We start from the raw sequence: 16,436 nt of genomic DNA, 5'->3' as shown, positions 1-16,436 counted from the left end.
TCTCTTGTGAGTTCGCCGTTGTACTTTGATAGAGTCCAATAAGTCTCTGGGCTGTGCCCCGGATGAGACGTGAACACCCTTCAACTCCTCCTTCTTGGGACAAGGGGTGGTTTTTCTCTCTCTCTCTTTCTCTCTGCTTGCAGGTGGGTTGGTGGGTGCTGAAGATCCAGGGGTACTTAACTGCCTAGTAAAACGTGGGCGACCCAATTCCACAGCGTCTGCCCAAAGACAGATGCCCAGGTAGAAAGGATGCTTTCAAAACAAATGCTCAGTGGTTCCAGAAGGACCAGCCACGTCAGTTCTGAAAACCGACACAGAGCCTTAATGGCATCTTAAAGGCTAAGGTCTTGGATTGGGCATAAGCCTTTCTGGACCGTGGCCCACAAAACCTTTTGTTGCTTTTGCTCTGTGAAATGATGAGACCGGATGCCTGAAGCAAAGGCCAAGACTGACGGGCCTTGATTCTCTGGTGATGCGCATCTGTCCTTTCAGCTGCGATGCTGGGAGGACGCCAGGTGGAAGTATTTGCTGCGAGCTCTTTTTTACGTTACTTCTGTTTACCGTCTCCCTTCCTCTCCTCATTCACCCCATGTAACCCTCCTCTCTTGGGCTCTTACCAGCTTTACGTCCTGACTAGAGTTGAGTAGGTGAAGAAAGGATGATGCTGGTGATGAATCCAATTATTTTAAATGCCTGTATCGCTCAATCAGCTTTCTGTTTGCTTGTTTTTTGCTTGTGTCTCTTAGCTTCTTTGAGTGCTCTTTCTTAGTAAGAAGGCAGGATAAAAATGGGGCGATGATAGTCATGATGTTGGCAACGGCTTTGGCTCCATCCGCTGTCTGAGTTTCTACAGCTCCCAGGAAGTGCAATCTGCAAGCCGGCTAGGTGACTGACTGGATCCCCGGTTTGGCTTGATCCTGACACGTCTTGTTCCGTTCCCTTCCTCCCCGGAGGACTGAGCCCCTCCTGGATCCTCAGGGCTGGGTGCTTGCCCCAGGTCTCCCTGTTATGCCGCCACATAAGTGCCACAAGGTCGCGCCTCCCTCCGTAGAGTTAACACTGTTGAGCTCCATTAGCAGAGCGGTAAGAGGACGAGCTAGAAATTCAGACAGGAGCCGGCAACCTGAGGTTTGGAACCAGCTGTTTCAGAACGACCAGTCCCGCAGCCCCCAGGGTTTGGAAGAACGACTACAGTTCTCAGTGTTACTCCAACCTGCTCAACCACCGACCCTGCTGGCTACTCTTTTGGAGAGGGATGCTCAAAAAAATAAATAAAGTGTTTTTTTTACAAATTCCAACCAATACTTAACAGTTGGCTTTGCCGGCAGGCCTTTATGAGAGACATATCCCAAAATATCCGAAGGGTAATAACAGTTTGCTTCCTTCTCAGCTCCGTAGAGTCCTAGTTGAAATCTCACCCACAAAAGCAGCCCTAAAGGCAACATCAACTCCTGTGTGTGTGTGGTGCGTTGGCCATGCTTCAGCTTTCATGTCTTCTGCTTTTCTGCTTTGATCTCTTGAGGGCCCAGCATGGCCTGGACCAGACATACGACCTCCAGCCTGTTTCCACTGGGAAGCTGAGGTGCTCTTTGCTGGCAGAAGGGGTTAGGCTTGCTGTCTCAGACAGGAGCGCTGCTGTCTCCTTGAGCCCCCAGCTTCCCGCCACCGTCTGGCTGGGAAGGGTGCTGAGGTGCGACAGGCTTGCAAGCCCCAGCCTGAGCCGTCTCCTTGGCTCAGGCTCAGCTGCCTTGCTGGAGGGCCTCGGGTTCCACAAGTCGCCTGGAAGGAGCCCAGCGCCCCTCCCTGGCGTGCTGCTAAACCTTCCACATGAGACAAAGGTGTCTTACCGAGAGCCCCGCGCCACCTGGAACACACCCAGTCTCGTCGGAGTTCAGAAGCTAAGCAGGGCCAGGCCTGGGTAATGTTTGGAATAGAGACCGCCATGGAGTGCTTGGCATCTCCGAGGTAGGCTAGGGAAGAATCCTGTGTGCAGTTCCAGAGAGCTGCTGCCAGCCAGAGTTTGCAGTGCTAGTCTAATTGAACCGATGCTCTGGCTCAGTGTAAAGGCAAAACCAACAGCTTTGTAGCAAGTTTTACTTGCCATTGGCAAGCTTTTGATGATTGTGACCCATTTTTCCCCAATGTATGGGTGTAGCCTTAGCAGACAAATATTTACAGAACCTGGAGAGGGAGGGAGGGTGAAATGGAAAGACATCCTTCTCATGCTTATGCTACTCTTCCTCCTGCTGCCCAGTCAGTAGGTAACATGCCAATTGGAGGTGCATTCAGGGGTCCAGAAATGGATGCTTCTAGCGCTAAGAACTATCCCTGCTATGTAGAAGAACTGTACAACCTAGCAATCCCTCTCCAAACACCAGTGTGGTGTTCCGTCTTTTCATTTTCAATCATCCTTTCCGTAAAACCGTGGTGCCTGAAGACTCCTGTTCCAGGAGTGCTGTAAATCTACTCTGGGTTTTAGTTTCCACTTCACAAGAGCTACCCCAAGTGTTGGACCTTTTTTGGACCTTCAGCACCTTGGGCAGCTCCTGTGGAGTGCAGGCTTAAAACCTGGAATGGATTCACAGCTCCCTTGAAATTGGAGCTGGTTTTCACCATCACAAATTCATCTCTCATCTGAAGGCTAGGTCAGTCTATCTGCATGTCCTTGCCTTCGTCATTCCTCCCTTAATTTTTCTTGCCTAGGTGATGTCACAGAGCCCGTGAGCAATTTGCAATATATAGTCCAAGCAGTGGTGTGGGTGATGGCCTAGGTGTATTTCTGGTCTGCTTCAGAAACAAGGTGGAAGATTCAAGGTGGCTGAATGCAGAAATGGGACATTTTGCATGTTTTCTTTTTTGGACTCTAGCTCTCCGGAGGCCTGGCGGACCATCCAGTGGGAGCCGTGGCTGAAAAAAAAAAGCAATGTCTCCTCTCCCTGGCAGAATGTTTTTTCAGCGCGTAGGTTTCTTTGTACACATAGAGAAGGAAGAATCCGGATAAGGGTGCCATCTCCACGACATCTAGTTTTCTTCTCACAATTATGCTGAAAGTTATTTTTAACAGAGAAATGTTCATTCATGCGAGCACCTACCTGCATTCATCTGTGTGGCAAACAAGTGCGGTTTCCAAGAACCAAGCAGAAGGATGAGTGTTGGAGCCCCATGAGTTTAGTGTCTAATTCAGAGCTGAAATGTGGCTTTGGTATCTTTAGAGGGCCCTTAGCAATGCCGTGGACAGTAGCGCGTGGCACAGAGGGTGGGGAGTCTCATCCGTTACCTATTCTTCGGTTACAGCGAAGGAGACGGATGATAGCTCTGCTCTGTGTCCCTGAGACAAACCAGGAGGTCCATTTTCCCCTTGTGAACCTTTTGCTCCCATTCCATTAACTGAGGCGGAGGAGAGGGGTCGGGTCAGGAAGAGCATGTGGGTTCCCTACAAAATGCCATTTCCCATGAAAGCCAAAGGCCTGCAGCCGCCACTAACCACGCGTTCCTCTCTTCCTTCCTATACAGTTGCAACAGCTGAGCTGTCTCCTTCCTCTGATGAAGCCCAGCTCTTTGAAGCGATTCCTGCTGTGCGAAGGGGGGCTCCAGAAGCCTCCTGGGGGAAACCATCAGGAAGCACCACCCACTGAACCAGACCTGGAGGTGAGGAAGATGTTAGAGGCTAGGAAGGTTTCTATCCATCCAGTAGAAGTGGTGTCGTGGAGCCAGAGTTCCCAGGGTTGTAGCACTAGGCTTTTTGATGAACGGAGACCATGGCATCGTTTGCCATCCCCTCCAGACTTTCCTCCCTCCTCTGAGCTTGATTTAGTTCTTACGAAGCGAGTTGCCCCCCCCCACAACAATAAGTTGTCAATAGGCAGAGTCTGGCAGTACTTTTCTTGAGCCACCAAGATATTGGGGTGGGTGGGAAAAGAGGATGGAGAGCAAAATAGGTGGGGGGGATTTATGCTTTTTGTAATGCAAAGTGTTTAAGATGAGCTTGGTCTGGAATAGAATATTAATGATCATTCGCTTTACAAAAGATCCACCCCTGTTGAAGAGGAAAACAATTGCTGCTAGTATTGGTTTGCCCATGGTGAATTTTTAGTCACACAAATGTTGATGGTAAAAGAAGAAGCTTTCAGCAGCTGGTGAAACATTTTCTTTCTCTCTTTTCTTTACCTTCCCCCCTGTGACAAACCCAGACCTACTGGGATCTATCACACAGTTACTAAGCTGCCACCAACCATTCCCTATAATAAGTCACACAGACCAGGGATGGATTTTTAAACAACAAAAGAATAAGGTTTATTTTAAATACAAACAGGGTAAATAAAACAATCAGGTGAATAAAATAAAGTAACGTGGCTTATTCTCACACACACAAGCATACAGTTTGGTTCACCTAGAACCTTTAACTTAAAGCACAGACCCTGAACCCATCAGTTCTGGCTAACCCACAGATACCTGAACTTATCAGGTTGGTACTCTGACACACAGTAGTACCCTGTCAGACACCCAGACTCCCACAACAGCTTCTTCTTCCCCAGCTGCTGCTTCGTCCCAACCCAGTGTCTCACAGTCTGTCTCAGCATCTCTTCACCACACAGGCATCACATATTTATACAGTACAGCCCCTCCTCCTGATGTCCCGCCTTCCACTCCCCATAGGATGGAACTTTCCCTCCAAACCCATGACAGACAGGTAACATCAGTGCTGTTATGTAACACCTCCCCTCTTTAAAAGTTGTTTTGTAGGGGGAAAGCTAAAAGTGCTTTTCACCAAAAAAACAACCTGCATAAAATACACAACAACATTTATACATACCATATAATACTTACATATACTTACACTCCAAGTTAACCATAGCAAATATGCATTTAAACATTTTACCATATACAGTACATCAATTTACCTTTATTAATACCAACCAAATTCAAAACCAGGTACATTTTAACTTTTTGTTTTCATTAGATACATATAGTCCATGTTCTTTCGCCGTCTTCAGTCTTCAGGTCTTCTTGATAAGGCGTCAGCAACACAGTTCACTGACCCTCTGACCACCTTCACTTCAAAGTCATAGTCCTGTAAGTTCAAAGCCCACCTCATAAGTTTGCTATTGTGGGTTTTCATTGTCTTTAACCATTGCAATGGTGAATGGTCAGTACACAGAATAAAATGTCTTCCCCAGATGTAAGGCTTGGCCTTCTGGATCGCGTAGACTATGGCCAAACACTCCTTCTCCACGGTTGCCAAATGTCTCTCACCTTTTTGGAGTTTCCTACTCAGGTAGGACACTGGATGCTGGTCACCATTCTCATCCTCCTGGCACAGAACTGCTCCTACCCCGCTGTTAGACGCATCGGTGTAGATGATGAACTCCCGGTCGAAGTCTGGAGCACGCAGGACAGGATAGTTGATCAACGCCTCCTTCAACCTCTGGAACGCCGCCTCACAGTCGCCGGTCCACGGGATGCGGTCATCAGCCTTCTTCCTCGTCAGATCGGTCAGCGGAGCCGCAATCTCGCTAAACCTCGGGATGAACTTTCTGTAGTAGCCCACCAACCCAAGAAATGATTTGACTTTTTTCTTGGTGTTGGGTCTAGGCCAATCACGAACAGCTTCTATTTTGGCCTTCAGGGGTTTTATCATTCCTCCCCCTACCATGTGACCCAAGTATTTTATTTCTGGGCTACCCAGCTGACACTTGCTGGCCTTTACTGTTAGCCCTGCTGCACTTAACCTCTGCAGCACTAACTCCAGGTGTATCAGGTGATCTTCCCAGGTATTACTGAAGATCCCTATGTCGTCAATGTAGGCCACTGTAAAGTCACTGAGCCCTACCAAGGTCTGGTCCATCAGCCTTTGGAATGTGGCTGGTGCATTTCTGAGACCAAAGCTCAGGACTCGAAACTCATAGAGACCCAAAAGGGCTGCAAAAGGCAGTTTTTTCTTGATCCCTGGGATCAATTCTTAATTGCCAATATCCCTTTACCAGGTCCAATGATGAGATGAACCGACAACCCCCTATGGTTTCAATCAGGTTGTCTAGCCTGGGCATTGGGTAGGCATCAGGAGTGGTTACACGGTTTAATTTCCTGTAATCAACACAAAACCTAATGCTCCCATCAGGCTTGTCCACAAGGACTATCGGAGAGGACCAAGGACTAGAAGAGGGGACGATTATGTTCTCCCTCAGCATCTCGTCCAGCTCCTTCCGCACCTTGTCCCTATAGGGTCCCGTTACTCGGTATGGGGATACTGCCTGCGGGGGTGCATCCCCTGTGTGGATCCGATGCATCACTCCCTTCACTATCCCCGGCTTGTTGGAAAACACCTGCTGATATTTACTAAGCAGCATTTTTAGTTCTTGCTGCTGGTCTTGGGTGAGTGCAGGACTGATCTTTACCTCCTCTGGGTTGTATTTTACTTCCCCTCTACCCTCCCAGAAGGGTAATTCAGCTTCCTCACTCTCAGCTGCTTTTATCGCGAATAAAACCCTCTGTTCCCCTCTGTAGTAGGGTTTTAGGGCATTCACGTGAACCACCCTCCTTGCTTGGTTCTCCTCTTGCTCTATTAGGTAGTTCAGGTCTGACATCTTGGAAATGACCCTATATGGTCCTGCCCATTTGAGCTGCAGCTTATTCTCTCTGCAGGGCCTAAGCCAAAGCACCTCCTCCCCTGGGTCAAAGTGCCTCTCTCTAGCTTTGCGGTCATACCATGTTTTCTGTTTGATCTTCTGCGCTTGCAGGTTTTCTGCTGCCAGCTCTAGATTTCGCTTTAGGTCATTCATCAAGGTGTCTATGTAAGTCACAACGTCTTGTGGGTCATCCTGGGTGATCTGCTCCCAATTTTGTTTGATCAAATCAAGGGGCCCTTTCACCCTTCTCCCAAATAAAAGTTCAAATGGACTGAACCCGGTGCTGGCTTGTGGCACTGATCGATAAGCAAACAAAAGGGATTGCAGCTTCTGGTCCCAATTGTTTGGATTCTCTGCCAAGTAAGCCCTAATCATGCGCATTAGAGTCCCATTGAACTTCTCAGTTAACCCATTACTTTCAGGATGATAGGCAGTGGTTTCCTTGTGCTTTATTCCACAGATTTGCCATAAGCGTTTCATGAGCTTTGATGTGAACGATGCGCCCAAATCTGTGATTATCTCTGAGGCAAATCCCATCCTGGACATATACCCCACCAAAGCATCGGCCACTGTGTTAGTTTCGATGTTTGTCAAGGGTATGGCTTCAGGATACCTTGTGGCATGGTCCACAATTGTTAGTATGAACCTATTCCCCCTCTTTGTGGCCTTGGGCAAAGGTCCCACAATATCCACCCCTATGCATTTGAACGGAGTGTCAATCACAGGCAAAGGGCACAACTTTGCTTTGGTCCTGTCGCGGTTATTCCCCTGCCTTTGACACACATCACATTGTTTACAGAACTCCCTGATCTGCTTCCCTATGTCAGGCCAGTAGAAATTCTGTGTGATTCTCTGTTGTGTTTTGTTCACTCCTAAGTGTGCAGCAAACATGTCAGAGTGACCCCTTTGTAAGATCATGGGGCGATACTTTTCAGGTACCACTAGCTGACTCCTGATCCCATCTCCCCCTTTTGAGATATTCCTCAGGGTCTCTCTATACAGAATCCCCTTTTTCTCCAGAAATCTCACTGGGGTTTCAGGTGTTAGCTGGGCGTCAGTCACCTGTTCAAAACACTTTTGGAGAGTGGCGTCTGCCTTCTGCTCCTGTCCAAATCTGCTGTCTGTGGTTAAGGTTTCCACCACAGCTTCTGAACTCCCCTCTGCTTCCGTCTCTGGCTCATCATTACCCCCCTGAACTGTCCCTGTGGTGGCTTGTGAACGTGTAATCACTAGCACCCGTTTCACATGTTCAGCCAGGTCATTTCCTACGAGCACGGCTGCTGGCAGAGTCGATGAAATTGCTAGGCGCCAAGCTCCCCTCCAGCCTTGAAAGTTGACAGGTACCTCAGCTACTGGCAGAGAGATTACCTGCCCCTCAATCCCTGCCACCTTCATGCTCTCATTTGGGATTATAAACTCCCTAGGGATGATATCTGGATGGCACAGGGTTACCTGGGAACAAGTGTCCCGCAGCCCCCTATACTGACGGTCAAGTATTCCTACGTCCACCCCTGCTGTCTCAAACAACTGAGAATCTGTTTTTATCAGCAAGCAGCGCTTTACCTCCACCAGAGGACCATTTTCCTCAGCCTGATCAGCAGAGGTAGCTGTTCCAGACTGAGTAGCTATGGCAACAGGCTCCCTCTGTGACACTGAGCCTTGCTCTTTCTGGACACAGAACACAGCTTTTGGCTTGGTCCCACTAGAATTCTGAGGCACCATTCCTTTTAGCTGCTTCAATTTCTCACACTCTGAGATCAGATGACCCTTTCCCTGACAGAAATAGCATTTTCTGGTGTATTTTGATTCTCTCTCCTCTTGTTTGGGTTTTCCCTCCAAATTCTGAGGGCTTGGTTTCATGCCTGAGGGCTTCCCTTCACCATGGGCCCCTCCCCCTTGCTGGCTTTTCCCTGGTCCCTGAGAGTACTTGCTGTAGGTTTCTTTGGGTTTACCTACAGATTTCCCCTCACCCAAGGGCTTTCTTATTTGGGAGATAAAATCCGCGATCTCTGCGGCTGCTGCCACAGATTTCGGTTTCCTTTCCCTCACCTGGAATTTCAATTCCCCATGCAGGACTGAATAGAACTGTTCCAGGGCTATCAAGTCTTTAAGCTGTTCATAGGTCTCTGTTCCCTCCTGCGACAGCCATTTCTCAAGCAGCCTCACCAATTGGGCCCCCACTTGGGTAAAAGTCTGTTCTGGCTTCTTGGTGAGGGACCTGAACCTTTGTCTCAGCTGCTCTGCATTTATCCCATGTCTTGCGAACACCAGTTTTTTAAACTCTGCAAAATCTTTCATCCGTTCCTCAGGCATCTCGGCATAAACCTCAGCCAGGCTACCACTGATTAAAGAACGCATGATGGTCATCTTCTCAGTTTCCCTCACTGAGAAGTCCACAAACGCTCTTTCCACTAAGGAAAAGAACACCTCAGGACAATCTCCCTTGTGGTACACAGGGAATTTCTTCAGGTCAGCTTTAGACAGTTGGCCTCCCTCAGAATCCCTATTGTTATTATTGTTCTGGTTCATCAGTTCCAGTTTTCTTAATTCAAACGCCATTTTCTCTCTCTCCAATCTTTCTTCTCTTTCCAATCTCTCTATTTCAAATTGCCTTTGTTTCTCTCTTTCCCTTTGCTCCATTTCAAATTGCCTTTCCCTTTCCTCCCTTCTTTCTCTCTCTAATCTTTCCTCCATTTCCCTCACCCTCAGCTCATGCTGTTGGGCTAGGAGTATTTTTCTGAGTTCTGGGTCCTGCTCTCCTGTGCTGTCACCTTGCACTGAGCCAAATTCCTCCTCAGAACCTTGGTCAATCTGGGGGTCTTTCACTTCACTCATTTCTGCTACTTGGCTTCGAGTCAAGGGCATAACCCCCCCCTCAGAACAGGCTGCTTTAAAAAGTCAAGCCTCAAAATAAAACGACCACTTTTTTCCTTTTTGCCTCAGAACCAGCTCTCCCCAGAGATTGCTGCTGTTCTTCAGCACTAAATTTGCAACAGTATCGAGTCAGAGCCTACCCCCCTCTGCTGGGCCTCTCAGCTGGCAAGCTAGCTCACTGTTGCTACGCAGTTTTGCCTCAGCGTTTTCCCGCCAAAATCAGGCTGCCTCAGAGCACCTTAATCTAAGTCTCCCCAGTTGGCACGTTCTTCTACTAGTGCACCTCCCCGTGAGGTACACCTAGAAGATTACCTACGCGCCTCAGACTGCCCCTGACTAGACCCCCCTTGCTCTGGGCACACCTGCCAAGGCTTTGCTGGACCACTGGACAACTGGACCAGTCGTATCCCACCGCTGCCACCAATCAATGTGACAAACCCAGACCTACTGGGATCTATCACACAGTTACTAAGCTGCCACCAACCATTCCCTATAATAAGTCACACAGACCAGGGATGGATTTTTAAACAACAAAAGAATAAGGTTTATTTTAAATACAAACAGGGTAAATAAAACAATCAGGTGAATAAAATAAAGTAACGTGGCTTATTCTCACACACACAAGCATACAGTTTGGTTCACCTAGAACCTTTAACTTAAAGCACAGACCCTGAACCCATCAGTTCTGGCTAACCCACAGATACCTGAACTTATCAGGTTGGTACTCTGACACACAGTAGTACCCTGTCAGACACCCAGACTCCCACAACAGCTTCTTCTTCCCCAGCTGCTGCTTCGTCCCAACCCAGTGTCTCACAGTCTGTCTCAGCATCTCTTCACCACACAGGCATCACATATTTATACAGTACAGCCCCTCCTCCTGATGTCCCGCCTTCCACTCCCCATAGGATGGAACTTTCCCTCCAAACCCATGACAGACAGGTAACATCAGTGCTGTTATGTAACACCCCCCCCCTTGCATACTGCTTGCTGCTTTCATGATTTTTAAGAAACAGGAGATTCTCCCCAAACTAACTCAAACCAATCAGGGAACACACAGGGAGCATCACACAACCAACCAAACATTCTTCTCACTTGGAATTGACTTTCTGGTGCCTTATCACCCATCAGTTTTGCTTGGGGAGCTATATCATGGAAGTTCTACGACCTGGAAATTTTATTTGCTGATGGCAGGTTCCTGATATTCCACCAGCCAGCTTGTTTAGTACCCGTAACTATCAGAGGGGGATTTGGGGAATTTTACTTTAAAAGAAAAAGAAACTAAGAATTCTTGGGGCGCGTTTAAGAATAAGAGAAGGGCCCTTGTTTTCTTTCTGTTTCACTAAAAAAACAACACCAACACTAACACAGCTACCTCTGTCTGTGTAACTTCTCATAGCTCTGCACACACACACATACACAAAATAATGTGACGGCACTGCTTTGAGTTGGCTTTTCAATCAAATTTCAATAGTCTCCTGACAATTCATTGAAAGAGAGATGCTTATTGGGAGAAGCTCTGTGTGTGTGAGGGTGTGAAATGCATCCCCTTCTCTATTTCGGGAAACAAAAGCCTGCTCCAGTGGGTTTGACTAGCCCCCATTAGCCTGGCTCCTCCATCACATGTTTTGCCAAGCTTATCGAGAAAGGCCAGGGCTGTTCTAGGGTGGATGGGGTGGAGACTCATCCAGCTGTGAGAGGCTTGTTGTTTTTACAGGCTTACAAATGATCCTTTTCTTTCTCGCCAGCATCAGACATTTGTAGTGCCCGTCCACGTGGCTTGGGAGCCCGGGGACTCTGGCAGGAGGCATCAAAGGAGGGAAAGGATGGGATCAGAGGAGTCGGAGAAAGTGCCTTTTTATTGCCAACCACTGGGGCTTGTTTGCAAAAGGAAGCGGGGAAAGAAGGGAACAGAGCAGCTCTTTAATGTATGGCTTTAATTGCAAGCTGAAGGCCGAAGGGAAACCAGGAGGAAGCATTCTAAGGCTTCCAGCTTAGACCAATTGCAGGAAGATGAGCGGTCAAAGGGAAACATAGGGCAGGGGAGCAGCCAGTATCGCGGTGGGAGAAGTTATCCCTTTTTTTTCCCTTTCAGTTTTGGGTTACCACTTGCAGAATACCCCAGCTAGCCCTGGCAGGCAGTGGCTGTGGTAAGCAGGGGGTCCCGGGAGATGTAGGCCAACAAAGGAACGTCCCCCATCTTGCGCAGACACATGGTTTGTGATGCGTTTGGGGGCACCTACATACTAAGGACCATTGCGTTTAACTGCATTCACACATAACTTTTTATGCAGAATGGAGACGTGTTGAATCGAATCCCATGCCATCTTGCACATGAAGCGTTCACTCTGTGGTTGCTGCAATTCTCAAGGAAGTGATTTATTCTCATTTCCCCTTTCTTTCCTCTGTAGCCCAACTGAAGGCTGAGAGCCTATCATGTCTTCTCCTTCATCTTACTAATCCTGTCTCCCAAAGACTTCATTAATTGATCTCTGGTGTATACCCACCTCACTGGGTTTTTTTTGCTGAAGCTCCAGGCACTTTTATACCAAAACAAGACATTGCTACATGATGTGTTGGTTTTAAATGTGGGATCCTCCTTCCCTTTCTTAAAAACTTTGCCAATACATTTCATGAATGTTGAAAGTGCTTTTTGAAAATTCCTCTGCCACCCCCACCCCTCCCAACTTTCTGTAGGTCTCACTTCACGTCCTTTCAAGGAAAAATAATCTCAGTTTATTGAGAGAGGGTTTTTGGCTGCACAAAGATCCCTAAACCCAGAGCATGCTGACAGTTGACAAATCATTCCTCGTGTGTAAATTGTTCCATAACCTCACACTGAATGTCAGCAGTTCCATGGCCCAGCCTGCAACAGAGGAACGGGGCAGGGGCAGAAGGGTTTGGAAGGGAGGTGTGTGCCAGATGCAGTGGCGGGCAAAGCGGTGGTTGTGCTGTGAGACACACATACAAGCGTGTTCAAACCTACAGCTTTGAAACCTCCTACAGCGACTAGAATGAGCAGCCATGTTGGCTGAAGGACCCTGGAAGCAATCGTCTGGAAAAAGTAAAATTTGCAAACTTTGCACGTCTAAGAGGGTTCTTGCTTTTTTCTCCCTGGGAACACCCAGATTTTGTTGTTATTGTTGCTTGTCTGCCTCTTTAATTGGAGGCACCTAAACCTTTGAAGGATGCGGGTGGCGCTGCAGGTTAAACGGCTGAGCCACTGGGCTTGCCCGTTGGAAAGTCAGCCACTTGAATCCACACTACGGGGTGAGTGCCCGTGGCTTGTCCCAGCTCCTGCCCACCTAGCCATTTGAAAACATGCCAGGGTGAGTTGCGGAATAGGTACCACCACCTCGGTGGGAAGGTCATGGCATTCCACGTCAAGTCATGCCGGCCGCGTGACCACGGAGAGTGTCTACGGAGAAACGCCGGCTCTTCAGTCTGGTCCAGTAGCCCACATGTATTTCTCGTTGGTGCTTCTCTGCAGATCCTGAAGAGATCAGAGAACTGGGTCCGTGACGTGAGGTTGGAGGAAGGGAGTCTGATAGAACTAGCAGCTGAGGAGAGAGAGCGCCTTCTCTGAGCTCCAGCAGTTGTTTTTCCGACTCTGGGAAGCTCATCATTTCGTCCTACCTCGGCAGCAGCCCTGGCATGCATTCAAAGCCCAAAGAGTCCCTGCCTTGGATTCGCCGGAGGACAGCTGTGGGATTGGGCCCTGGGCCTTTGCAGGTTGAAAAGGGCCGGAGTGCAGAATGCTTCTTGGCTGCAGCCCGATAGCTCAAGGACAGCCGTTCCTGGGGCTGATATTTGAGATTCGCTTTAGCAAAAGAAAGGCTTTTTACTGTGAGAGTCCCTTGCAGAACAGGAGTCAGGTTTCAGTTTGCAGGAGAGAAGATCTAAGATGGTCTCCAGATGAGCTGTTTGGACTTCCGTAAGAGATTAGAGGGTGACTATCCTGCTTTGGAACTGTTGGGGCTGATTCAAAACAAAGGAAATATGGTAGGCAATGAAAATGATTCATCTCCAGCTGGGATTTCCAACCTCCCCACTCCGTATGCTTCAGAGGCATGCAGTCGATCCCCTGATTCAACTTGCAGAAGATCTCACCGAATAGGTTTTCCATCCGTCGGAAGTGGACCTTCTGCTCTCAGCGGCTCCTCCCTTTGAGTAGCCAGAGCGGAGGAAAATCCATGCAGCTTTTTCTCAGGATTCAGAATTCCCCTGTCCCAGATGTCAGAAGTTGGAGGAGTTAAGCCGCCTTAGGTCCTTTAAAGCGGAAAGGTGGGGGTCACAGATATTTCAAATAAATGAAATAAATAAGACTTTGCCTGGGCTCTCAGAGTCCTCCTGGCAGCGTCAGCACACAGAGGTTGTCTCCGTTTGTTGTGGTGAGGAAAGGTTCTAGCAAGATCCGAAATGGGAGAGGGCACCTGTCGTTTTCAGAGTGGATAGTGGCCCAGAGCAGAGCAAGCGTGCTTGGCTCTCCTGAACATGTCCTGAAACCATCCTTTCTGTCAGGCCTCCTGGGAAAGCCACTTCCGCTTTAGGTGTGAGGTGGATGAGGAGAAAATGCCAGCTTTCACTGGAAGAAAAACAGGGGGGTTCCACCCACCCACTGTTTTAATTTGTGTGGAAATAATCTTTGCCTCTCGTGGCCTTCGTCTCACGAAGCCTTGGCGGCTGCAAATTCCCCCACAGAACTGAAAGGAGATTATTTGTTTCTTAATGGAAGAGCCTCAGCAGAGTCGCATGTCTATGGGAGCAAACACACTTCGCCCTCCAAGGAGGGGGGAGAACCACCAGAGAAGCAGCTTGTGGAGAGCAGGGTAGTGAACCCCGTACTGCTCAGAAAAATTACCTTTCCAATGAGGACTTCCAGGATTCCCCAGCCAGCATGGGGCACAGGCTTTGTGTGTGTTTTTTTTTTTTTAGCTCAAAGCGTAGTCAAAGCTATGGTTTTTCCAGTAGCAAAGTATGGAAGTGAGAGCTGGACCATAAAGAAGACTGAATTTTGAATTGTGGTGCTGGAGGAGACTCTTGGGAGTCCCCTGGACTGCAAGGAGAACAAGCCTATCCGTTCTGAAGGAAATCAACCCCGAGTGCTCACTCAAGGACAGATCCTGAAGCTGAGGCTTTGGCCATCTCATGAGAAGAGAAGACTCCCTGGAAAAGCCCTTGATGTTGGGAAAGCGTGAAGGCAAGAGGAGAAGGGGACGACAGAGGACGAGATGGATGGACAGGGTCATAGAAGCGACCAACATGAATTTGACCCAACTCCAGGAGGTAGTGGAAGACAGGAGGGCCTGGCGTGCTCTGGTCCATGGGGTCACGAAGAGTCAGACACAACCAAACAACAACAAACAATGTCCAGAAATTTCTGCACCTGCATACTGGGAGAAGAGCAGGTGCCCCTCCAAGGGTAGAGGCTGTCCTGTGTAGAGATGTAACATTTCCAAAAAATTCCAATTTTATTTTTTCTAGGGGGGGAATAACAGCACATTTTTTCCTAAAAATTTCCAATTTTCCCCTAGAAAAAGACAGGGGAAAACCCAGTTTTTTTCCCCCTGAGAAAATGGACATTTTTGGAAATTCTATCTCTCTAGTCCTGTGCCCTTCCTCCCCCTTTCCCTGTCTGTGGACCTCCCCGGTAGAACCAGTAAGGGAGAATAGTGGGGGGGGGCGCTCTTTCATATTCTCCACAGGGATGCGCATTAAAAAGACTAGGCGAGAGATCCCATTAGCCATGAATGTCATTAGACTTCCTAAGATCTAGAGAGCTTAAATGAGCTCTTCTTAATCATCTATCTACATTTGCATACAAACAAACAGAAAAGCAGTGTGTTGGGGCGAGAGAAAGGGAAATCACAGTGACTGCTTTCTGTGTAGTGTGTGGATGGAGCCACTCCCCAATTGAAATCCCTTGGATTGTTGTGGGTTTTCCTGGCTCTTTGGCCGTGTTCTGAAGGTTTTTCTTTCTAACATTTCACCAATCTCTGTGGCCGGCATCTTCAGAGGACAGGAGTAGGAACTCTGTCTGTGCTCTGGTGACTCAGTTCTGACTGCAGTCCTCTGAAGATGCCCATGGCCACAGGGACAGGCGAAACATTAGGAAGAAAAACCTCCAGAACACAGCCAAACAGCCTGGAAAACCTACAAACAACCATCGGATCCCGGCCGTGAACGCCTTCGAGAATACATTGAAATCCCATTATTTGACAACATGAGAATTGTCATTTTGTTGGGTTGTTTTGCTTTGATCGCTTTAATGTTGTCAAATGGTGACCTCCGTTTTAAATGCAAATAATTTTACCCAGCCTTCTGAACAGGGTCTTATCATCCAAAGGGCCGGACAGATTAAATTTCTTGAGTTTCCACGGCCTTGTGTCTGTGCGACAGATTAGCCCGGGCTCCTGGTTTCCATCTGAACTAACTCAGGAAAGGAGGTCAGCAAAAAGAGGCCAGCCGCAATAGATCCATCATTATTTCAGAAGGGGAATGGCTTCTCCGCTTTGGTTTTGTTCTCCTAAATTATCACCAGATTAGACTTCCGCTGGTGTTTTCAAACAGCTAATTGTGGGAGTTGCATTATGTTTATGTTAGTTTCAAGGTTTTAATGGAGAGGGACAAAGGAACTAGTTTTCCCCCACATGCTGTTGCTGGGTTGTAGGAAGTTGTTGGCTCCAAAAAGCTATTGAGGAGTTTTCTGCCTCAGGCGTTTTATTAACTGCTGTACTCATTCAGTTTCTGCCATTCCTGCAGCTAAAGAGATGGTGAATACTCACAGATCTTCCCCTCCTCAATGAAAGGGATGCCTTAACACATTGGAATGTCCCATTTTAAAATCGGTCAACTGCTATGAGATTTTAAATCAGTACTATAGGGAGTGGAAAAGTGTTTTTCCTACCAAAAATGTATTTTACATAGAAAGCTTTG

At 48.0% G+C, this 16,436-nt stretch overlaps 1 protein-coding gene across 3 annotated transcripts in view; it reads left to right on the top strand.

Moving 5' to 3' along the window:
• FAM178B (family with sequence similarity 178 member B) overlaps positions 1-16,436 on the top strand; it is a 153,582-nt gene that overhangs the window by 97,046 nt on the left and 40,100 nt on the right. For all 3 annotated transcript variants that reach the window (XM_072979195.2, XM_072979194.2, XM_072979192.2), the window contains exon 15: positions 3,514-3,648. In XM_072979195.2, the coding sequence (XP_072835296.2) occupies positions 3,514-3,648 (135 nt within the window). The remainder of the gene's footprint in view (positions 1-3,513; positions 3,649-16,436) is intronic.

The sequence above is a fragment of the Pogona vitticeps genome, chromosome 8, assembly GCF_051106095.1.
Source record: "Pogona vitticeps strain Pit_001003342236 chromosome 8, PviZW2.1, whole genome shotgun sequence".
Classification (NCBI taxonomy): domain Eukaryota; kingdom Metazoa; phylum Chordata; class Lepidosauria; order Squamata; family Agamidae; genus Pogona; species Pogona vitticeps.
This window is presented reverse-complemented; position numbering and strand designations above follow the sequence as displayed.